The sequence below is a fragment of the Lycium barbarum genome, chromosome 6 (genome assembly GCF_019175385.1).
Source record: "Lycium barbarum isolate Lr01 chromosome 6, ASM1917538v2, whole genome shotgun sequence".
Taxonomy (NCBI): domain Eukaryota; kingdom Viridiplantae; phylum Streptophyta; class Magnoliopsida; order Solanales; family Solanaceae; genus Lycium; species Lycium barbarum.
In genome coordinates, this window is record NC_083342.1 from 107,086,976 (window position 1) to 107,113,215 (window position 26,240).

Here is a 26,240-nt window from a genome sequence, read left to right on the forward strand (position 1 = left end):
TAATAGTTTAGATATTTTCATCCATGTTGTTACTATTAGCTATAATAGTTATGTTTCCATAGTTATGTAAATAAAGTTTGTGTAATGCTTTGTATAATAATAATATCTACTTTCATGTTCACTTTGTCTATTCTTTCATTTTGAAGAATCTATGGAAATTCCTCAAATTTTATTTGGATCAATGACCAATCATGAAGATATTTGTGTGATTGATAGTGGAACAACGCATGCCATATTCAAAGATGAGAAATACTTTTCTCACTTGCATAGAAAAAAGAGAAATATTAATACAATTTCTGGCAATTCAAAATTGATTGAAGGCTCCGGAAGAGCTACTATATTTCTGCCTAAGGGGACGAAAATTGTTATAAAAGATGCATTATTCTCTTCTAAATCCCCAAGAAACTTGTTAAGTTTCAAAGATATCCGCCGTAATCGGTATCACGCTGAGACATTAAACGAAATAAATGATGAATATCTTGCCATTACAAAGAATGTCTCCAGCCAGAAATATGTTTCGGAGAAATTACCAACTTTGTCTTATGGTCTGTATTATGCAAAAATTAGTACAATTGAAGCACACTCGATCGTAAACCAGAAGTTTAATGATTCGAGTACTTTTGTGCTTTGGCATGACCGAATAGGTCACCCTGGATCAATAATGATGAGACGAATTATTGAAAATTCAAATGGGCATCCACTTAAGAACCTGAAGATTCTTGAAAGTGGTGAATTTTCATTTGCCGCTTGTTATGAGGGTAAATTGATAGCTAAGTCATCACCAATGAAAGTTGACATTGAATCCCCTGCCTTTCTAGAACGTATACATGGGGATATATGTGGACCTATTCATCCACCTTGTGGGTCATTCAGATATTTTATGGTCCTAATAGACGCATCTTCAAGATGGTCTCATGTGTGCCTCCTATCGTCTCGCAACCTGGCGTTTGCGAAATTTTTGGCACAAATAATACGCTTAAGGGCACAGTTTCCGGATTATCCCATTAAGGCTATACGCCTCGATAATGCCGGAGAATTTACGTCTCAATCTTTTGATGATTATTGTTTATCAGTTGGGATAAAGCTTGAACATCCTGTAGCACATGTTCATACCCAAAATGGCCTTGCTGAGTCATTTATTAAACGACGACAATTGATAGCAAGACCATTACTTATGAAAACACGGTTGCCCACTACCGTCTGGGGTCATGCTATCTTACATGCAGCATCTCTTATTCGTCTCAGACCAACTCATTATAATAAATACTCCCCGTCACAATTAGTATTTGGTCATGAACCAAATATTGCTCATCTCTGAATCTTTAGCTGTGCTGTATATGTGCCTGTAGCACCACCACAGCGCACTAAGATGGGCCCCCAAAGAAGGTTAGGAATATATGTTGGGTTTGAATCACCCTCTATTATTCGCTATCTTGAACCATTGACGGGAGATTTATTCACTGCCCGATTTGTAGATTGTCGATTTGATGAAACAAATTCTCCACAATTAGGGGGAGAGAAAAGAAATCAAAAGAGAAATTGCGTGGAGAGTTCCATCACTATCTCATTTTGATCCACGTGCCCCCATATGTGAACAGGAGATCCAGAAGATCATTCACCTGCAAAAAATAGCAAATCAAATGCCAGACGCATATACTGATTTGAAAAGGATAACTAAGTCACATATCCCTGCAGAGAATGTGCCTATCAGAATTGATGTCCCAAAGGGACAATCTACTAATGTCATAGCCTCTGAATCTCATACACGCCTGAAGCGTGGTAGGCCATTGGGTTCTAAGGATAAAAATCCTAGAAAAATAAACACGAAAAATGATTAAAATGACACTATGAAAGAATATCATGAAGATATTCAAGATCTGATTAATGCTGATACTCCTGAAGATATTACGGAACCCGAGACTCAAGTAAATAAAGAACTATCATTGAGTTCTCTGGTGATGGGATAGATTTGAATCGATCGAAGATTATGGTGGTTAATGTTTTTGCATATAATGTTGCACTAAATATTATGAAAGACATTGAGGATCAGGAACCTCATCTGTCGAAGAATGTCGACGAAGATATGATTGGCCAAAATGGCAAGAGGCAGTTCAATCAGAATTGAATTCACTTGCCAAACGTGAGGTTTTTGGACCTGTAGTCCAAACGCCTAATGGTGTAAAACCAATTAGCCATAAATGGGTTTTTGTGCGGAAAAGGAATGAGAGAAATGAAATTGTGAGATACAAGGCACGCCTTGTTGCACAAGGATTCTCTCAACGACCCGGTATCGACTATGAAGAAACATATTCACCCGTTATGGATGGCATAACATTTCGATATCTCATCAGTTTAGCTGTACATGAAAATCTTGAAATACATCTGATGGATGTGGTTACAGCTTACCTTTATGGCTCACTTGATAATGAAATCTATATGAAAATCCCTGAAGGATTTAAAATGCCTGAAGCAATTAACTCAAAGTCTCGGGAGATGTATTCAATCAGATTACAAAGATCGTTGTATGGTCTAAAACAATCAGGGCGCATGTGGTACAATCGCCTCAGTGAGTACTTGGTAAATGAAGGTTATATAAATGATGTCATTTGTCCATGTGTTTTTATTAAAAAAAACAAAATCAGAGTTCGTTATAATTGTTGTTTATATTGATGACATAAACCTAATTGGAACTCCAGAAGAGCTCCAAAAGGCGATTGAATATTTAAAGAAAGAATTTGAGATGAAAGATCTGGGAAAAACAAAACTTTGTCTTGGTTTGCAGATTGAACATTTGACAGATGGGATCTTTATCCATCAATCTGCTTATACCGAAAAAGTTTTAAAACAATTTTACATGGACAATGCGCATCCTTTAAGTACTCCAATGGTTGTTCGCTCACTTGAAGTGAGTAAAGATCCGTTCCGACCTCAAGAAGAAAATGAAGAGCTTCTTAGTCCTGAAGTACCATATCTCAGTGCAATTGGTGCACTTATGTATCTTGCTAACCCTACAAGACCTGACATAGCATTCTCTGTTAATTTGCTAGCAAGATATAGTTCTTCTCCTACACGAAGACATTGGAACGGAGTTAAGCATATATTGCGATATCTGAAGGGAACTAGCGATATAGGTCTGTTTTATACTAACAAAGGTAGTACAGATCTTGTTGGTTATGCAGATGCAGGTTATTTATCTGATCCACATAAAGCTCGATCTCAAACAGGCTATCTGTTTACATGCGGAGGTACTGCTATATCATGGCGATCGACAAAGCAATCCATTGTTGCTACTTCTTCAAATCATGTTGAGATAATCGCTATTCATGAAGCAAGTAGAGAATGTGTGTGGTTGAGATCAGTGATATATTTCATCAGAGAAAGATGTGGCTTGAAGTGTAATACAAAAATACCCACAGTATTATATGAAGATAATGCTGCATGCATAGCTCAATTAAAAGGAGGTTTCATAAAAGGAGATAGAACGAAGCACATTTCACCAAAGTTATTCTTCACACATGATCTCCAGAAGAATGGTGATATTGATGTGCAACAAATCCGTTCAAGTGACAATCCTGCAGATTTGTTCACCAATCTTTACCAACTTCAACTCTTGAGAAGATGATATTCAAGATTGGAATGCGAAGACTCCGACATCTGAATTTTGATCTTCGTCAGGGGGAGTAAAATACGTGTTGTACTCTTTTTCCCTTAACCAAGGTTTTGTCCCATTGGATTTTTCTTGGTAAGGTTTTTAATGAGGCAGCTCTCAAAGCGTATTACTAGATATGTGTACTCTTTTTCCTTCATTAGGACTTTTTCCCACGGGGTTTTTTCCTAATAAGGTTTTAACAATGCACATCATCTATGGACATCCAAGGGGGAGTGTTATGAAATATAGAGTATAAATGTCCACTACACAAATATAATGTCTCTTCCATTATCTTCCACCGTCTTAATGGTTCTTCCATTATTTTCCATCATCTTAATGGTTCTTCCATTATCTCATATATTGAATGACATGTTTATTGTTACCCTTTTGTATGCCTATATGTAGCACTATAAATAGAGGCATAAGTTTTCATATTGAAGACACTTGAAAATATTAAGGATGAATAAGAAATCTCTCCTCTTTTGTCATTCTATTTCTATGGTTTTCATCCGTTAATATTATTACTCTTTTAGCTTAATTTCACAATACGTTATCAGCACGAAACTCTGTCATCTTAAACAAATACTTTAAAAGCCTCGAAGGTATTGACTTACTTTTTTTTCTTAACTAATGGCAAATCTTACTAAACGTGAATTTGTAGCCTTAGATATATCCGGCAATAGCTATATGTCTTGAATTCTTGATTCCGAGATTCACCTTAATGTGATGGGTCTGGCAGACACCATCAAAGATAAAAATGAGGCATCAAATCAAGACCGTGCCAAGGCAATGATATTCCTCCGCCATCACCTTGATGATGACTTGAAAATGGAATATCTCACTATTAAAGATCATCTTACTCTGTGGAATAATTTAAAGATAGATATGACCACCTGAAGATGGTCATACTTCCACAGGCACGTTTTGATTAGCTCCATTTAAGGCTACAAGATTTTAAATCTGTTAAGGCATATAATTCTGCCATGTTTAAAATTATTTCTCAGTTGGTTAGAGCATCGTGCTGATAACGTATTGTGAAATTAAGCTAAAAGAGTAATAATATTAAAGGATGAAAACCATAGAAATAGAATAACAAAAGAGGAGAGATTTCTTATTCATCCTTAATGTCTTCCTGTGTCATCAATATGAAAACTTATGTCTCTATTTATGGTGCTACATATAGGCATACAAAAGAGTAACAATAAACATGTCATTCAATATATGAGATAATGGAAGAACCATTAAGATGGTGAAAGATAATGGAAGAACCATTAAGATGGTGGAAGATAATGGAAGAGGCATTATAATTGTGTAGTGGACATTCATACTCTATATTTCATAACAATGTGCTCATATAAGCCGCTGGTTTCTTGCACATTAAATGACACAAAATTTGTTACCCCTACATATGTTGCTCTAGGGGAAGGAAAATTTCACAAAAATTCAGCAAATAATAGAAGGTTTAGCCATAGATAGGCATGCTAACAAAAGGAGCAATTTACAGCTAGTTTGATTCAGAAAATATTTTCTACCTTCATTAGGTCTTCTTGTGGAAAGAGCGATGCAAAAACTCCAGTAAGGGGCAAGCACATCACTTCAAATGGAAGTACCTCCTTTCCCAGCTAACAACAAGAATTAAGATCAGGTAACATTCTCGCAGTTCATACTGCCTTCCAGTTGATTTGCAAAATATTATGTACTCAATTGTTGTTATGTCAGAATAGCTTTCCTAAAATAAATAAGCGCAAAATTTCATTTTAGTATTTTGCAAACTTCAGTCAGTTCATAATTTTTAAATGAATTGGCATGTTCTGCTTGCAGATGCTCCACTGAAACAGTTGGAGATATGCTTGTTGTTCCAGGGTTAGAGTATCTGAAGGAATTTCCTAAACTAGAAGAACTAAAAGATCATATTTTTGTAACACCCAAACCTCTGAAAGAGTACCTAGAAATCATCGATTCTAAAGGCAGATGAGGTAGCTCTTAGAAGTAAGAATTATGATGAAGATGTATAGGCATTTAATCTTCAAGTTTGACTGCTACTCAAGAAGAAATTTGAAGTGTCTACTGCAAATGAAAATACTTATCTTATTTACTTTATTTGAGGTCTATGAAGCAATGACAAATATATTGTACTTCCACGCGAAGATACTGATTGTAGGATGTCATACAACTTGCAAAAGGTGCATCTTTATCTTATATATATTTCATATAAGCGTGAAGTCAATCTTGCAATGCAATCACTGAAATAGAAATCATAGCACTGTTCTCTAACAGTGTACTATTTTCACTAATGACTCAAGAGTCGGACATAAAGACACCCATTAGCTAAAAGACCAAAAATTATCAAAATTCATTACTGTATAATCAAAAAGTACAAATTAGAAATTGGATTTTCTTCGATGATTCTCCAAATAATTGAATTGAACAACAATTAATTAACAAGATATAAATTGCAGGTCAGATTTTGAAGTATATAGAATATTATTTAGAAAGACTTAGAGAAGAGAACACCGCAGAGATAAAAGCATAGTACTTATCATTGAGGAAATGATGATGGGTTCTCAAGTGTGTGGAGTTAACAAGGTTATCCCAGCAGTTCTTGAACTATAATTGCATTGTCTGTTGCTCGCCGACCTTTTAAAAAGCTATATATAGGACCTAAATATGGTTAACCAAAGGTTTAATTCTATTAACAATGATTTTAGAAATTATTTTGTAAGAAGTATTGCATAAGCCAATGGGTCGAAATTGAGTATATAACTGATTTCAAAATATTTATTTGATGTATATAAATCATAGTTGCACCTACAACTTCTAGTTACTTAACTCGAAATTACGAGTCCTTTCATCTATGAATTTGATATAAAAGGTTATTAGTTGAACTTTTAAAGTATAACCTTATTATTTAACACGATAATCATGTGTTAAATGTTAATTCTTTGATAATTTACTACTTCATGAAAAAAATTATACTTTTTAGGACGAGAAATTTCATTTAGCTTTCATTTATCCATTATATATGTCCCGTTTTCTAATCTAAAAGGAAAGAAAAGGCCGAATAGCATGCCCAGACATTGAAGTTTAAGATAATTCTGTCATCTCACCTCTGCACTTGCAACTAGGTTACGTGGCCTTTGGTCAATGGAATTACTGATTTTGACATCATTGGTGAAGCAGCGGAATGCATCTGGCTACAAAATAATATCTTGAAGTCATATGTCAAGATAGAAAGTATACTTAACGAGTAAGCACTTAAACAAACAGGAGGGATGCTTACAAGGAAGAGAACCTATTTGCAAGGGGGAAAGTAAAGATAAAGAATTATCTTTACCTGGCATAAGATTTCACCTCCGAATTTTGCTTAATCAATATATGTGGAATCAATGAATTAGAAGCAACAACAAAAATTAACTTAGTACTAGTATATGAAAACAGAATCATCAGTACTAATAACTGTGTAACTAAACTGTGAAGTCTGTCACCACTTTCTCCAGCTAATAACCTTCTAGCGAGGTATCCCATAGCAAGAACAAAGAAGACATTAGAAGAGACATTGTCTTATTGGTGGTTACTTTACCATTTCACCCGCACTTCTATCCCCAATTTCCCCACAAGCGTGTTCCCCGTAACTAGAGAAGATTGTAAAACCAAATAAGATGAAACTATAGTTTGGATGTGAACAAACTGGGAGGATTCTTGCCAGAGAAGGAGCAAAAATTCCGACAAATCCATCATTTTTACCTGTATTGTGAAGAACTATGCTTGTAGTATTCTTTCCAAGAAGCCATTGCCACGGACCTGCTTCATCTTCAGCGGCATATACATTTTCCATCTGGATGAGACCCGAGCACTTGGACCCTGCAAAGCATTCGAAGATTCCCGTAGGTCAGTTAAGAATGAGTAGTGAATAGCAGATTTGATTTGGCAATTGTGGACATTTTGAACGGAAAAGGGGCCAAATAGTTATACTTTGGTTTCAAATATACCCCTGCCTTTATACTAATGGATCAAATAGACCCCATATTTGATGAGGTGGATGCCACGTGGCATGCCACCTCAACACCCCTAACTCATTTTACCCCTCCCTCTATTTGTTCTTCCACCACTAAATCCCCTTTCCCTCCACCATCATTGCCACCATTACAGCCATTTATGTTGGAGATGAAACACAATATAGAGGAGGAGGCTCATGAAATACGCCAGCAACGATTTTAAGGGGAGTTTGGTGGATTCTTGAGCTATTAGATTTGGGTGAAAGATAATTGACTTCTACTGAAGCAGATGTACTGTGTCAATTGTCATACACACCACTGCCAGTGACTCGCTTAGCACATGATTTAAGTAATTATGGGTTGGTATTTTGTAATTTTTATCCAATTGCCATTTTGTAGATTTTGTGGGTAACGATTGTTTTTTTTTTTTTCAAATGGATTTTATATGATGAGTTCGAATATTTTCTGGATATGCACTAAATTGGTAAAAGAAATCTTTCTTTATTTACACGTCTTTTCTTCATGTGTATGTTCCTTTTAATTTTTTCTCGTAAAAAATACATGGAAGTTGGTTCATTCCTACCTCCATCTCCAACTTTAATGGCGGTAATGGTGGCAATGATGGTGGAAGGGAAGGGGATTTTAGTGGTGGAAGAACAAATAGAGGGAGGGGTAAAATGAGTTAGGGGTGTTGAGGTGGTACGCCACGTGACATCCACCTCATCAAATATCAGCGCCACGTAGGATTGGATGTCCACCTTGGACAACTTTAACGGGGGAGGAGTATATTTGATCCAATAGTATAATGGCAGGGGTATATTTGGACCCAAAGTATAACGAGGGGTATATTTGGCCCTTTTCCGTATTTTGAATAAGTGATGCCTGATAAGATACAATGCTCTATGTATAAAATCACAACTTCACATTTTTCTGATGCAAACCCCTCCCCCCTCCCCCCCAAGGCAGAGGAAAGAAATGCAAAGGCCAAAAAGAAAAAAAAGTTAAATAAGCCTCGCCAATTGCTAAGCATTGAAGACAAATCAGTAGATACGGTAAGCATCAGAGGGAGATGACCTAATTACTACCATGAGTTGATACAAGCATGACCATTGTTTAGCAAAAACAAATATGAAGAACGAATACATTCCTCAAAATATAACAAGTTTGAACAAACAAAAGGGCCTCTATTAGACACCATTCTAGAGGAATATTGTCCAATTAAAGAGATATCAAAACTTTCAACAAGCATTCACATCTCACTTTCCCTTGATCTCAAGTTATGGCAACTGGAAATTAATTCCCACATTTTTTTCAACTACAATTTTCACCAAATAAAAGAGTTAACAGCCATCATAAAAATAGGAAAACCTACCTTTCAAGGTGGGGGTTAGGTCTGCGTACACTCTACCCTCCCCAGACCCCACATGGTGGGATTATACTGGGCTTGTTGTTGTTGTTGTTGTACAACGACATAAGCGTATAAAAGGAAGAAATAGATTTACTTGCGCTTCTTGGATTTTACAGGGAGCTGCTCGGGGATTTCACCATCATCTTCTGAAGAATTTTCTTCTGGTTCATAAGGGACCTCATTTGGAACATTATGCTTGGTGATGTAGTCCTTCAGTACAGTCTCACTTTGCTCTTTCATAGAGATCAATTGCTCAGATAGAATCCCTTTACATACCTCAACAGAGTATGTTTCAGATCCAAGGCGAAATGTTGCTTTAACTTGAGGAGGGGATGATAATGCATCTTGCATTTGAGCATCCATTGCCATATGCAAAGCTCCTGCATCATTTCAGTTATCACCTCAATCCAGACTTTAGTGCCACCAATTAAGAAAACCCAGATAATTGTGTGTGATGTGAACCTTCAAGTGTACACCCAATAAAACATTCAACAAAGATAGATATTCAAGCATGTGGACATACTGCAGGTGCATGATTACCATAGATGAAACACTTCAGTGCTGAATCTTTCAAAATGGGACATTCTTCTTGAATAAAACAAGTAGCATATAAAGACATGCAAAACGGAACACAGACCACAAAAATTGTTAAAAGTAGTGCGTGTTTCACATTCTTCGGTGTCACTGATTCAAGATCCCTTCTTGCGTCCAGCCTTTCACAATTCACACACCGGCCAAACCCCAAAAAGGTGGTCTTACATTACAAATGAAGGAAGAGGAAGAGGCAGAATATTCCTCCACTATGAAGGAGCAGCGCTTGGAAAGGTTGAAGGTCCCAGACAAGAGGATTTCACGTAACTCAGTGGAATAAGAGCCTCTCTTTACTTCTTCTTTTTGGTTCTGTAAACTAAAGGAACAAGAAGAACCATTTCCCAGCTTCTAAAATCACAATATTGTAGTTTTAAAAAAATGAAAAGAAAAAGTACAATATCGTTTCCCCTTTTCTGCTCCTTAATAAATAGGCAAGGCTTTGTGTTAACACAAGTCATAATCAAAGGGAACACCAACCTATCTGCTTCCCCATAACCTACAACTAGGCCAACCGACATACTGAATAGAATTTCTTCAGTTTCAAACCAACAGAATGCTTTCATAAAAGGAAGGCAGATCACAGATGCCTTCCTCATAGCAAATGAGGTGCTTGATTGGCAATTGAAACAAGGGAGAGCTGGACTATAATGCAAATTGGATGTGGAGAAAGCTTTTGATCAATTGAATTGGTCTATACCTCACAGTTATACTCAGGCAGATGAGGTTTAGTGATAGGTGGATAAAATGGATTCAATTCAACATCTCTACTGTGAAGTATTCAGTCCTAATCAACAGGAGTCCAGTAGGTTTCTTCTCCCCACACAGAGGCCTAATACAAGGTGATCCCCTATCACCTTTTCTGTTCATTCTAGCTATGGAAGGGCTAAGCAGAATGCTGGATAAAGCTAAGGAATTGCACTGGTAAGAGGTTTTGATATAGGAAGGGACAGAGCAGTTAACATTTCACATCGACTTTACGCAGACGACACTTTGATTTTCTGTGAGGCTGACAGAGAACACGTCCTGTATCTAAATCTCACATAGCTCATCTTTGAAGTAGTCTCAGGGCTTCACATTAACATGCTCAAGAGTGTAATCTATCCTGTTAATGAGGTGCTGAACATTGAAGAACTGGCAAGCATATTGGGTTGTAGTACTGGAACTTTTCCTACCACATACTTGGGTTTACCACTGGGGGCTAAATTCAAGGCAAAAGGCATTTGGAGTGGAGTCTTAGAGAAGTTTGAAAAGAGGCTTGCTTCTTGGCAGATGCAATACCTTTCAATGGGTGGCAGACTAACACTAATCAACAGTGTGCTTGACAGCATACCAACCTATAGTATGTCACTCCATCCCATCACCAGTGAGACATTGGAACAACTGGACAAAATTAGAAGGAACTTAATATGGGAAGGGAACAGTACAACTCACAAATTTCATTTGGTCAAGTGGGATAAGGTCTTGCTGCCAAAGGATCTGGGAGGCCTGGGCATCAGAGACTTGGCACTGCACAACAAATGGTTACTAATGAAGCGGTTATGGAGATACACTCAGGAGGATCAGTGCCTATGGAAGGATGTCATTATTGCCAAAATGAACCTTATAGGGTTGGTTGCTGGAAGAGCATAAGCAAACTATGGGAGGTGTTCTCTCAGCACAAACACCTGGTAGTAGGGAACGGCCAGCACATCAGTTTTTGGAAGATAAGTGATTGGGAAACACCCCCCTTAGGGTTGCATACCCCAACATTTTCCAGATAGCCAATGAACCATATGCTACAGTTCACCAACACAGAGATGGAAACACATGGAACCTCAACCTAAGAAGGAACTTTTTTTTTTTTTTGAAACTGGTAACTGTATTATATATCTTGTGAGCAAAACAGTACATGGGTTGTACTGAAACCATATTTACATAAGCACTCCAAAACTCTACTGTCCTATGTCTATATAGAATCTAAAACATCAATGACAAACAGTATCATTTGAGTATAATTGTTACACCAAAAACAAAGCAGCAAGATACAGTTTAATTTGATCTTCTGCACACCATTCTCTATGCTTTCAAAACATCTAGGATTCCTCTCCTTCCAAATTGTCCACCAAATGCAAGCAGGAACAATTCTCCATCCGCTTCTATCCCTGGTTTGTAGTCCTGCTTCCTCCCAACTCCAACCTAAGAAGGAACATTCAGGACTGAGAGATGGGAGAACTGATCAGCCTTTTAGCAGCAATTCACAATGTCACAATCAACAACCTTGTGCCAGACCAGCTAAAATGGCGGGATAGGGAGGAAAGGGTAATTTTCAGTTAAGGTTGCATATAAACTTCTTGGCCCTCAGAATGAAATCACAGCTCATTGGCCTTGGAAGCTTATTTTGAAAGCCAAATTACTTCCTAAAATTAGTTGTTTCAGCTGGACAGCACTACATGAAGCATGCTTGACTCAAGATAACCTAGCCAGAAGGAAGTTTCACCTGGAAAATAGGTGCTATATGTGCTTGAAGGTAGCAGAATCACACAACCACCTTTTCATACACTGTCCGGTGCCAACAGATGGAATATGTTTATAACACTTTTTGGACTCAATTGGGTCATGCCACAAGAGTATCAGGGATGTTTTTGAAAGCTGGAGTTGCTGGAAAGTTGATAGCACCATCAAGAGAATCTGGAAGATATACATGCTGCTATTTTTTGGAGCATCTGGAATGAAAGAAATAGGAGATGCTTTGATTGAATATCAACTTCCTTCCAATCTTTAAAAGCTAAATGTCTTATGTTTTTGTATAGTTGGGTTTACTTGTCCCCAATAGATTCCCCTGTTACCTTTATGAACTTTATCACTCCTTAGCTCTTAACTAAACATGTACTGGAGATGATAAGTTCCTTTTGCTACTCTACTTTTGTAACTACTATGCATCCACTTGATGCCAGCAATGAAATTACTTCACCAAAAAAAACAAGCACATTGAGTTTTACTTCTCCTCCCCATATAAAAATACATCCCAAACAGTGTTACGGGAAACCCAATTAAGAGGTACTGGGAAATTTTCTGTTCCCGTCTTGCACAATTGACAATTAATGCACATTCTGAATGAGAACAAAAAAGCCCAGGAAACTGTTTCCAGTTTCATTGTGGATCAAGCCTCAATGCCTCAAACAGCACCTAGATACTGGAAAGATCCAACAAAAGTAATACAAATTACAAACATGTATGAAGTCTGCTTCTTTATTTATATCACATGTAGCAACACAGTGCTACTACTTGGTAAAAGCCTAAGACAGAAATTTCAAGTAAGGACCACAAGCCACTTATACTCCAACTAGTACATTCTGTCCAATTACTTAAAGAACCGTGTGTTACTAGAGCAACCACTGAAATGAACTTAGGCGTTCTCTAAACTACTTAGGATCTATCCTGGATATAATATCAATGAGTATGTGGTGCTTAATTTTACCTTAACAATCTTTTCCCTTCATTCTTAATCATTGCTTCTCATTAGACCACAAATACAAACCAGAAACTCACAAATGAAACTAAGCTTCAGCTTTTCCCTTACTAATGTCAATTTACAAGAATCCTATTCATGTATCTGCATAGAAAACCTAACTCAATTTTCCAGCCTACACAGTAGCTTAGTATCACTACATTTCTTCCTCAGGATGGAACAGAATATATATCTCAGACAACTTCAAACCATAATAATGTACCGGGGTTCTTGTAAACTATGTTATATGAACTCACACATACAAGTAAGTAACAGGTATAATTATTGTTAAGTACCCACCACCCAGTATTCTCAAATATCATTATTATGTATATGTGTATTCTGAAGGATTAGCACCAATTATCCATGTCATATAGATGGAAAATTTATTACTGATTGAGCCTAAAATCCAATTCTACTGAATATTCACAATTCCAGAGACATCAACAATCGATGTCCGTGTTGCAGAAAAAGAATCTCAAAATATTCCCAGTTTCCCAAAGCTTAAAAAATCCCATAAGCATATGGAAGCTCAAAATTACATCTTTTAGAAAAGGAAAATAGTCAGTCAAATTCGTCAAGGAAACATTAATTGCCTGTAGTGGAGCAATTTTTGCTTACAGGTTTGGAATAAAACTCGGTAAAATTTACCTGATTCAGCGTAGCATTGGGAGCTACAGAGGAGAGTGATATGCTATTAAGCCAGCAGTGAGTTGAATTGGGGGGTTTTGCGGGGAGTTTATCAATATGTTCTTTTTTGATATATTTTTTTTATTAGTAGTTTTAGCGTGCGCGTTGCAGGTGTGTACGGCGTCAATATACATACACACACAAACACGCAACATACTCATTTTCCCTTTTTTCACCATCACTGTGGGTTTTTTTTATGTAAGAGAATCTATATATATAACTCTCTCCATCCCAAAAAAGACGGTCTTAGTTATTATTTGGACAGTCAAAATATATATTCTTTTATCATAATTTTTTTAGGTACTTTTTAAATATTTTGAATTGTAAACTATTGTGATTACTAGTATTTTTTATATATAGTTTCTAAATATGTGATTTTTATTTCAAGAAATTAAAAATTCTATGTCCGTATTCACACCAAATATTAGTTAGTTTGACCCGCTTAATCCGAATTCAGACAGTCTTCTTGGAACAGGGGAGTAAAACTTTGTTAAGAAATCTAAAGATTCTAACAGAAAAAATGCTTGTAAAAGATATATCTACTTACTTTTTTAGGATGGCTTGCATAATTCTGTGATAAATTTTAGCAAATTGTTTTATAATATTTTTTAAAATTTGTCATTGTCTATTTACATCCTATTTTGAAAAAACTGATCACCGAAAATCATATTTTATAGAATTTAAACATGATTCTCAAAATATCTGTCAATTTAAATTGCATTCACTTTTTTTTAATTTAAAATGTATTTTTCAGTTTGAGTTTACTATGCTTGACATTTACGTATAGTTGATCAAGTTTAGATAATTTTTGTTATAATTACTGTTTCACACATAAATTTAATTACCTTGAAGAATTATCTAAAAAAAATTCATTACATATAAGGTAAAATTTTCATTGCAATTCAGTTAGAATACCCGTAATGAAAATATTTTTTCTCTTGTCTCATTGTCCTTAATTTTCCCTTCCGTTGTATTTTCACCTCCTTGTCATTTATTTCTAACAATACTCTAACTGTTATAAACCATTTGTCAAGTTGTATTTTGGATGTATTATTAATGATCATACAACTATAAGTGTATATTGTACCACTTGACTTAAAGTAATAAATACAACTTGCACCTAGTTGTACCAAGTTGTGTTCAAGTTGTAGAGCAAATTGTACAAGTTGTATATGTTGTAGGTTTAAAGGCAAAACTCTTCTATAAATAGGTAGCTTTGTCTTCTCATTTGTAACACCAAGAAAAGTGATAATACAATCTCTCCCTCCTCTCTACAAAGTTATTGGTTTGCTTCTTTTATTTATTTGCAATTATAAAGTTTTATAACACGTTATCAGCGTGAGCTCTACCAGTGTGAGTTGAATTTCATTAATTCATAATCGACGAGTTGTTTGGGGTATGCTATTGACCGATACTCTCTCTTCACAAAAACCTTTGCTGAGAGAAGGTTTGAACTTTTGAATTTATAATTTAGTTGCACACCTTAAAGGTGAGTATTTTTCTGTCGCCTACATTTATTGTTGTATACGTCAAATCAAGTCTAGTAGAGATTATGTTGTTGGTCAGTCCTATTTCATATTGCTAATGCTATTTGGTTACTACTTATATATTATAGTTGTAGAATTTATTCTACAACAAACTTATAAATTGGATATCTCACATTAGGGGATAGACTTGAACTCATGTAGGGTTAGCAAGAAATATATAGCCACCAGTAGTGGCAATATTTCATAATTAAGTTCTGATATGGCTAAATTATATTTACGCCTATAACCGCTAAAAGTGGTAATATTTCATACACTTATTGTGATTACAATTCGAGATATATTAGAGATAATTCTCTAAATTATGTGTATGCCTCAATTTGATCGTGAAGTCGCAATATCTTAAAAGAGGTTGTAAGCTATCTTATTTTGATATGCTTAAGGCACATTCAAATATGTTTCATTCCTGAAGAATGAGAACTTTTGATAAATGTTACAAATACAGCTCTATTCTCTAAAGTGAATGTCACAATATGTAGTAAAGCTTATAAATATGGACATGCTCTTGATTGTGAAGATGTTACGACTCATATCGAGAAGAGGTAATAATTGAGAAAAAAAATCTAAATATTCTATGCGAGAAAAGAAAATCTAAATATTCTATGTTTTACTCCCGAAGTAGTAACTCAGAAAGTTGCTCCCAAAGTAGCAAGCTTTGAACTCTACTCCAAAAGTAGTAGAACTTCAAACTCTACTCCTGAAGTAGTAGAGCTTTGAGCTCTACGTAGTGAATTTTTATCACTGCTCCTAAAGTAGTTAGACTCCAAATTCTACTCCCAAAGTAGTATAACTATGAGATCTACTCTCGAAGTAGTAGAACTTTGAGATCTACTCCCGAAGCAGTATATATTCTGAATTCTACTCCCGAAGCAGTATACATTCTGAATTCTACTCCCGAAAGAGTTAACCTCTGAAATCTACTCCCGAAGTAGTACAACTTTAAAATTTACTCTTGAAGTAGTAAGACCTTGGGATTTACTCTCGAAGTAATAAACCTTTAAAATTTACTCTCAAAGTGGTAAAACATTAAACTTTACTCCTGAAGCAGAATGAATTGGTAAAATATTTGAGAAATTTTCTGAAGTAATGACTTCTTGTGCTTGAGCAAAATAATGAGCTAAAGATGAACATTGTTTATCAAGCGCAATAATTTAGTTCATTTCCTAAAGCTAATGAAGATATACTACAATCTGCCTCCTGTAGAGATAAAATAACAAAGGAAATACATATGTATAAAAGTCATTGTAACACGTACCTGTCGTACGTAGAATATCTCAAATAAATTTATTAAGTATCATTTTAAAGCAAAAGTAAGCAGTGTAAAATGTTTCTACTATGACCACGTTGATACATTATGGTTAGTTGTTATTGATTTCCTCGAAGGAAATAACAATTAATGTATCTTTTCATGAAGGATGTGATTACTATGTGGTTTCCGATTTGGTACAAAATATTCAGATGTTAATGGTTAATCTCTTTGAAGGAGATATTTTAAATACTGAAGTTTAGAACTTAACGTTTACATTTCGTAATTTATAAATTTAAATTGTCTTTAAATTTCCATTTGATTATTGTTTTCTTCCACAACACCAGTAGTGACTAAACAAATTTTCTTTCATGATACGAGCAGTATCTAAGCAATATTTGGTAATACAAAACTAATATCAAGGGCTCTAGAAGAGATAATTGTTAGTTTACAAGATTCATGACACCAATAATATCCAAATAATATCTGATTATGGTAAATAAATTAAAGTCTCTTGAAGAGGTTACATATGATAGCACCATTCATCCTAGATCGTGATTGGTACTATCAAAACATAAATTATAGTAAACATGAAGTACTAGCAATAAAAATGGTTATCATATTGACACTACAAATGATTGGAAGATTGTACTTCAAGTTACTCCGGGTGAGAAATATGTATGTGAAATTTTACCCGAGCATGATAAAATCACATACCGCGAGAAATCAGAAGTTTATTGATATAAAATCTCATGCAATAGTAAATCAGAAGTTTACTAAAATAAATAGCACATGTCATAGTAAACTTGGAGTACAAATAATTTTATCAGTTGACATGACCTGGCTGTACTGATTTGAATTTGATGTGCTAATTGAGTATTCGGTGAATATATAGAAGAAGTAGAAGATTCTTCAAGATTTCTTTTGTGTTGCTTGTTCTCATGATAAGTTGATTAGACTAGCTAATGTTGGGACTGAATCTCCTAAATTTTGGAAAATATAAAAGGTGAATATGCGCCCGTTCACCTCCAATGTGATGTATTAAATAGATGCATCTATGAGACGGTCACATGTGCATTTATCATCAACCGGCAATTTGTCATTTACGAAGTTGCTTGCGCAAAATAATTGAGTTGGGAGCTTAATTTCCAGATTATGTAATCAAGACAATCCATATTGATAATGCTGGTTTATATCTAAGCTGGTTTGATGTTGAATTGTCTTTGATATATAGTTAAATCATTGCTTATGAGAACAAAGCTTCATATGGTGGTCTGAGATATTGATATATCACGTACAACACTTGTATGCTTCAGACCAATAAATTATAATAAATTCTCCCCTCACAATTGGTTTAAGGCCAGGAACCAGATATTACCAACTAATAGTTTTTATGTGCGGTGTATGATTAATGGAACTACCACGATGCACATAGATGAATATCTCCAAATGAGATGGAATATATGTTAGTTTTACTAACACAAGGGGGAGAGAATAAGCAGCTAAGTAATATGTTGTGAATTATCATCAGTATGATCCTCATTTAAAATATAATCGAAGTCAAATGCTGGAAGCATCTGCTGACCCAACTAATTTCATATTTCAACTGTAAATGCTCTTATTGAACGTCCCTGAAGGACAGAGTCTGCAACATGCATAAAGCATGGTAAACCAATCGGTTTCAAATACAGTAATCCTTGAAAAGGACAGGGGCAAATGATCAAAATAGTCATAATAAAGAGGCAATGTGCTCTTGAAGAGCCTACGACATAACACTTCATAAAAGTTCATGGGAGGTTCAGGTACCTGAAAATAATAAATTGATGAGATCTCAGTAAGTTATGTCGAATTGTGAACCGATATAAATGGTATCTCGTCAATGATCTCTTTAATACAATATAGCGCAATGTTGTGTAAAAGATTGTGAGGATCTAAATTCTACGTCTGTTAAATCATACTGACGTTGAAGTGATTTTCAAGTGACATGATGCATCCTGATAAGCATAAAAGTTTATTGGACCTGCAGTCCAGGCATCAGAAGATGTCGGGTCATTTAATACTAAATAAAAGTTGTCACAGCCTATATGGCTGACTTGACAAAATTTATATGAAAATTTTAGGATTAAAAATGCTTGAAGCATATACAAGTTTTTGATTTTTTTTTTTATAATCCTTAATATGAATTAAATGAATCAAGGTTGATGTACTGGAAACCCCTTAATGAATATTCATTGACGAAGGATACAAAGATGACTCTGTATACCCTTGTCTCTTTATAGTGATCAAAATCTTTCATATTGTTCTGCAAGTGGATGACTTGAATATTATTGAGCTCTTGAAGAGTTTCTAAAAGCAGTAGATTATCTGCTAAAAGAACTGAGAAAATTAAATTGGTTTTGAAATATCATATCTTGTGCAATTGATGCATTTTAAATATCTTGTTATAGCTATGGACATGATATAGTTTTTTTAATTCTACATGAAAATATTGAAGTAAGGTCAATTGCATCTTGCAAATGAAAGCCCCAACATGAATGTGTTTATCCTAACACAAATTGTCAAGCTTTTGAATATACCGGTTATTCATATGATCAACGTAAATGTTTGATCCAAACATGTTATTTATGCCCATGAGGGGTTACTGGCATACCATGTTCCACATGATAAGATAACAACAGTTTATAAAGCAAGCCAGGAATGGTCTTGACGTGATTCCAACAATATTATATATGACAACCATGCAACTCTATCAAGAGAATGGTGGCATATGTGATCAACTAGTTCGTTCAAATGATGATTTGAAAATTTTGATCAAAAGGCACTGCCAACCTCGACGAGCAATAAGTTGATATTCAAGATTCGAGTACAGCATCTTCAAGAATTATGTGATGCTTTAATCGGGGGGGGGGGGGGGGGGGGTTAAAATATGCGCTGCACTCTTTTTTCCTTAACCAAGGTTTTGTCCCATTGGGTTTTTCTGGTAAGGTTTTTAATGAGGCAACTGGAAATGCGTATTACCAGATATGTGTACTTTTTTTCCTTCATTAGGACTTTTCCCACTGGTTTTTTTCTAGTAAGGTTTTATCGAGACACATTATTTATTAATAAACATCTAAGAGGGAGTGTTATAAACCATTTGTCAAGTTGTATTTTAGATGTATTATTAATGATCATACAACTAGAAGTGTGCATTGTACCACTAGACTTAAAGTGATAAATACAACTTGCACTTGCAAGTTGTATCTTAGTTGCACCAAGTTGTGTCCAAGTTGTAGAACAACTTATACAAGTTGTGTATGTTATAGGTTTAGAGACAAAACTCTTCTATAAATAGGGAACTTTCTCTTCTCATTTGTAACACCAAGAAAAGTGATAATACAATCTCTCCCTCCTTTCTACAAAGTTATTGGTTTGCTTTTTTTATTTATTTGCAATTATAAAGTTTTATAACACTAACAATTTAAAAGGCCATTTTTAATATGAAAAAACTAATTCTTAATATCACAGGAATAAAATGACTCTTATATCTAAAAGAAATAGAAAGTGGATTTAAAAATTAAAGATTCTATGTACATATTGACACCGAATCATAGTTAGTTTGACCCGCTTAATCGGAATTCAGACAATTTTTTTGGGACGGGGAGTAAAACTTTGTTAAGAAATCTAAACATTCTAAAAGAAATAACGCTTGTAAAAGATGTATTTACTTACTTTTTTAGGATGGTTTGCATGAATCCTGTGATAAAAAAATTGTTTTATCATATTTTCTTTCAAATGTGTCATTGTCTATTTACATCCTATTTGGAGAAATTGATCACCGAAAATCATATTTTATTGAATTCAAATAGGATTCTCAAAATATTTTTCAATTTAACTTGCTTTTATTTTTTTAATTTAAAATATATTTTTCAATTTGAGTTTACTATACTTGACATTTATGTATAGTGATCAAGTTTTAGATAATATTTATTATAATTATTATTTTACACATATATTTAATTACCTGGAAGATTTATCTGACAAAAATTCATTACATATAAGGTAAAATTTTCATTGCACTTCAGCTAGAATACCCATAACGAAAATATTTTTTCTCTTGTCTCATTGTCCTCAATGTTCCCTTCCGTTGTATTTTCTCCTCCTAGTAATTTATTTCCAGCAATACTCTAATAATTTAAAAGGCCATTTAATATGAAAAAACTAATTCTTAATATCACAAGAATAAAATGACTCTTACATCTAAAAGAAATAGAAAATGGGTTTTCGTGTAATACATCCAAAATTAAAGGACCCCTATGTCTACACATATTAGACCTTGATAATCATGTTAGAGATCATTTTAAAGTGTTGGATTAAGTATAAATCCATTTGACTTATGTTTATCCTACAAGGGTAAGGATACTTTAGGAGGGGATAGTGTGTGGGTTATATTTCTGAATATTAAAGGACCAGAACAATTTCTAAATGGTAGTTGACTATAAATTATGTAGAGTATGAGTTGCTACATCTTTGAGGAAATATCTTCTGCCCATTGTGAGGAATTCATTAGTTCCTTTTTATTGGGAAGTGTTTTCTTTAGACAAATCATTCAACAATTCAAGGAAAAGAATGAACTCAGTTTGCATGAAAACATTACCAGAGACAATAGCATTGGATATGACCTTTGAACCTTTTATCGGATTAATAATTGTTTGCTCGTGTGTGTGATACCGTGTTGAGTTACTGGTAATTGTTGAATAAACTCTTGTATTTGAGTTCTTTGATCTTTAATGAAGTGACATTAGGTGTTTGTTTGCGTAGCTGTTGCTGCAAGTATATAAGAACATATATCGGAACTTGCCTTCTGATGCTTTTTTTTTTTTCAATTCAAATAATGCTGGTGTCATTGTGAATCCCAGGGGAGAAATGAAAGGTAAGCATATATTTACTTGTACAGATTGTTTTTCTGAGGTCATATTACCCTGATTTAACTTTCTTTTTGTTTAGTCACTAGCTTTATTTGAAGCCTTAATCTGCCTTTGTTAATGTGCTTGAGCCATTTGTCTTTCACTTCCCCAAGTCCTTTAGCTATCTTTTCATAATTTGATAGTTGATGGGTTCCTGATTAGCAAGAAAGGGTAAGTTTTGATATGACAAGCGGTTTAATGATCCATCAACATTAAAGAACTATGGATATGGGGCTTAATCCTACTTTTATAGTAGTTTAGAATTTAAAATTGTCTTGTATAAAATAGATAATTGATTAAACCAAATTTGCATATTCTGCCTTGGTTTATCGTTATTAATTGATTAAACAATCTAGCTAGCATTTTAAGAAGTATTATATTTTGTATATTAATTTTAAAAAATTACTTATATTCTTTAATAGTAAAATTTTGAATCATTTATTTGTTTAAATAATATTAAATTATAAGATAAACATTGATCCATGCTAGTTAATTATCATAATTGATAAAAAAAATATTGAACCTGTCACAACTAATTAAAATATAGTGATCATATCGATCTCTTCGAATAACTGAAACTTAACAATTCCATCTCACCTATTAGTATGAAAAAGATTCTATAATAATAAAACTGGACAAATACAATTCTTTTTAATTAGAAAGATTAAAATTTGAAAATACAATATAGATTTTGAAAATAGGTTGAAGTCACATACTTTGATTGTTTGATGAGGATTCAAGAGAATTTACCTTGATTAACTGGTTTAAAAAACATCAAACTTGTCACAATTAATACCAAAATAATTATTGTAATTGATCTTATGAAAAAGATTATGCAATAACGAAAATAGACAATGGGAAGTCATGACAACATGGTTCAAATTATGATATGTTAACCACCGGTGATAAGCCTATGCTTCTTCATCATCTTTTTTATTCGTCTCACTTTTCTTTTCTTAATCACATTAATAATCAAATCATAGGAAAATCATGATTAAACAATTGATTGATAGCCATGCATAACAAATCAGTTCATAGCTCTTGAAACTTTTAAAAATAAAAATAAAAAATACGAAGAGTAGCGTAATTAAGATCTTCAAAGAAAGAGAGACCAAAATCCTACCAGGACAATATTTTAGTGGAGTTGGGGACTCCTAAAATATGATTTTGGAAATAATAGGGTTTACTTATCGTCCTTCACGTTAAAACAAATAAGCAATAGGTTTAAAGTTTGAGTTATATTAGGAAGCTTTAATTTCATAAGTTTAATTATGGAATTAAACTTATATTTTCCAAAGTAAAAAAGACTCTAAAAATAAATAATTAAATAATAATTTGATGAAAATAGTAAATGACAATTTTTTCTATTGTAGAGTTTTTTATTGAAGAGCAAAATGTTCAATCAACATTTCTAAAACCCTTCGTGCTTTTAATATATTGTATAGATTACAGTGGGAGGTGGGGACACGGAACTTCTAGATTCTTACTGTTGTTTTTCTATATTATATGTTCGTTTTGTAACTTAGGGTACTGTCTTCTTTGAAATTTGGTTGATAATAAAATTTTCGGCAAAGGGTCATATATACCCCTGTACTATCCCAAAATAGTCGTGTGTATCCTCCGTTTGCTTTTTCGATGATATGTACTCCTGCCGGTAGCGTTTTGGTCATATATACTGTTATATCCCGTATTTTCATACGTCGAATTATTCTAAGCTAATCGACGTAAGTTTAAGGACGAGATTATTTTTGGGATATGAGACAAGGGCTTTTAAATCCCCGATTTTTTATTTTTTTTTTAGTACACGAATTGCTTGTAAATTTTATTTAGTATAGAAACAATATTTTGTGTGTACCAAAAGGGACTATGGACTAGTGCTACATCACATAATCATGGGAATGAGTATATGAAGTGTATTAAAAATAATTGGTATTAAAGTAAATTGAGATCAAAGAATTAATTATATGGGTAAATAGATTAAACATTAGAACACAATGGGAGAGTAAGGAGTTAATTATGGTACTATTAGAATTACGTGGATAAATTCATATGGATGATTAATTCCCATGTGAAACGTGGCAAGCATTTGGAAGAATGACTAACGTTATGCATAGTAGGTTGTTTACACGTTTTTTTTTGGGATAGGAAGTTAAGGTAGGCACTAAAGTGGACATATGGGGTAAGATTATTCTTAGTATATTCTAAAGAAAAGGGAAAGGAAAGATTAATAGAGACACAAGGGGCTGCTACGTGCAACTTTAGGAAGAAAACTATTGGTTCCTTTTCATATTTTTTTCTTTCTTTCTTTTCCTTTAGATGAAATATACATGTTGATTCCATTTCACTTCCATTTTAGTCGTTATATCCCTATGGAACGGTACTGTAGCACCCACCAATATATTGGAGATGATATACTGCTTCCCGAAAAGAATATACCAAGTTCAACTATTGAGGAAAACGTGAATAACGACGTAGAGTCGGGTTCCTCCGGGTGATAGTAAATCGGAGATTTTGAAGTAAGGTGGCAGAGGATCATTTCTTGGCATATAAGGTAAGATTTATTCTCTCCTAGGTATATTTAAATTCATCCCGGTATAGCTAAATTGTTAGATGGGAACAACGAAATTAATTGAGGGAAATCGGGTAAGTTATTATTGTAGTGTGGGCTGATTTGAGGTATATTTTTGAGTTGTTTATGGGCTGGATTTTAAAGATTTGATATGATTTCATTATTGTTGGTATTGTTGTGATAATCAGAGATTAATTGGAAGTTCGGGTTAGGCGAGTTATATAGGGGAAATGCTGCCCGATTTCCGTTAAGATCTTAACTAATCAGAACACTAATCAAGAAGTATGAACTAAGAAGTGATCCCCATAAGTGATTGGATGTAAATTTATAAGTTTGGGAAGTCGTAATTTATTAATAATAGTGTTACTCTCAAATTAAATAGGCTAAAGGGCGACGAAGCAAGCTTGGTTACGGTTGATCTACGACAGGTATGTAAAGCAACCCCAATTCTTCCCTTGGCATGCCCTTAATGTGTTAGGGTCGGATCCGGGCCTCGAAGGACCTCTTGGCCCTCGGAATCCGCAAGAGAAAATTTCAGTTTTTCCTTCAGTAGAATTGAACTACTTTGGTACACTTTTCTTGAAATAATGCAACTTTGCTCCAAATTACTTGGAAAGTCATAGAATGCTTGTAGAACCTTCTTAGGTGATACCATAAGCTTAGAGGGCATAATTTGAGCCCGTCGCCTTATTTGTCCCGAGGCGGGCCCACTATTCCCGGTTTTGCCCTTAATGTGCTAAAGCTTCCTTTTTAAGCGATTTTTGAAAGAAATGTTTTGATTACCCTACTAACCGCATAACGAATATTGTTTTAAATATTCTATTAAATCTTATAAATTATTTTGACACTCGGAATGACTTCAGGGAGGTTATATTTCTGTAATTTATTATGATACCCGAAATGCATCTATTATGATTCCGTCCGTCTTCATTGGATTTGTTTATCTTTGATATGCCTCTTCGAGTCTTTGAAAACAATTATGGTATTTTTAAATTGCATTAGTCTCTCACTACTCTATTCGTGGATGCCCCAATGTTTCCCACACTGAGCCCGGGCCAGGATATGTTGTCAAGCGTGATTCTCTGCATTGTTCGCCGCGTCCCGATGTGAGGGGGCAGGTATACGCGTACATGGGTCTGTGGAGTATGATGTGCCATGTCCGCCTATTCTGATATGATCTGTTATGGCCATTTTGATATGACATTTTATGATACGGGGCCACGCCCCTTTTTCTGATTCCTCTGTATTGTGGCACCAGTGTCGGGAGGGTGGCCACGTTCTGTCTGCCGAGTCCCGTGGCAGGGGCCGGATATGATATGACATATGTTTCTGTACACATTCTGTTTGTTTTGGAAATATGCATCTGACACTCTGGATTTTGTACTCACTTTCTGTAATCGTTATGATTTGACTTCTGTGATTCCGCTTTACATATTCAGTACATATTTCGTACTGACCCCCTTTCTTCGGGGGCTGCGTTTTCATGCCGCGCAGGTACAGACGACAGGTTCGCTGATCCACACGTTTAGGATCCCATTTCTGCTATTTTGGGGCGCTCTCTTCTTCAGAGCCCATCTTTTGGTACAGTCTGTCACTGCTATCTGGATATGTACATTGTTCTGGGCATGACGGAGCCCTGTCCCGTCTTATGATTATGTTATGTTCTGTAGAGGTCTGTGGATATATCTGTGTGGGTTCTGTACATATGTTTGGGATACTTTGTTCTATGATGGCCTTATCGGCCTATGTGTGCCAAGTCTGCTTTTTATGCTAAATTCTGTAGCGTCCACTAATATTATTATTATATTATTTTGTGAATATGCTAATTTGGGTATCGGGTACGTATAGGTGCCCAGCTAGGGCACTGGTCGCGGCCCACGGGGTTGGGTCGTGACATATACCCCCGCGTCTAACGGTTCCGTTTAACAGGGACACGTGGCACGATCTCAACGGCTCCAACCATTTTCTTTTTTATTTAATCTAATTAAACTAGAAAAGGGCTATTTCTTAAAAATGTGGCTATTTCTGAAATTCAAAATGTGGGATTTCTTCTTCTTCTCCAACTAATTTGCAATTGAAATTCACCCAAAAACCCACCGAATTCTTCGCCAAATT

General features: G+C 34.8%; 1 protein-coding gene and 1 long non-coding RNA gene across 22 annotated transcripts in view; one reads left to right on the forward strand and one right to left on the reverse strand.

The window, feature by feature from the left end:
• LOC132645289 (uncharacterized) overlaps positions 1 to 13,989 on the reverse strand; it is a 29,267-nt gene extending 15,278 nt beyond the window's left edge. For 7 of the 21 annotated variants that reach the window (XR_009584072.1, XR_009584068.1, XR_009584070.1 and 4 more), the window contains exons 1-5: positions 13,782 to 13,989; positions 9,017 to 9,432; positions 7,394 to 7,510; positions 6,757 to 6,843; positions 5,182 to 5,378 (exon numbers count right to left, since the gene is read on the reverse strand). Coding sequence is in view for 2 of the 21 variants with exons in the window: in XM_060362198.1 (XP_060218181.1) it covers positions 5,182 to 5,271; positions 6,757 to 6,839; positions 7,394 to 7,484 (264 nt within the window). In the remaining 19 variants the exon portion in view is untranslated. Of the gene's footprint in view, positions 1 to 16; positions 3,318 to 5,181; positions 5,379 to 6,756; positions 6,844 to 7,393; positions 7,511 to 9,016; positions 9,433 to 13,781 lie in introns of those variants that run through there. The other 14 variants (XR_009584076.1, XM_060362198.1, XR_009584074.1 and 11 more) reach the window with 11 other exon arrangements.
• Positions 13,990 to 23,238: 9,249 nt separating this feature from the next.
• On the forward strand, positions 23,239 to 25,978 carry LOC132599936 (uncharacterized). Its single transcript, XR_009567073.1, has 3 exons — positions 23,239 to 24,107; positions 24,508 to 24,553; positions 25,620 to 25,978. It is a non-coding gene; the product is annotated as an uncharacterized LOC132599936 (long non-coding RNA).
• The last annotated feature ends 262 nt before the right edge of the window (positions 25,979 to 26,240 follow it).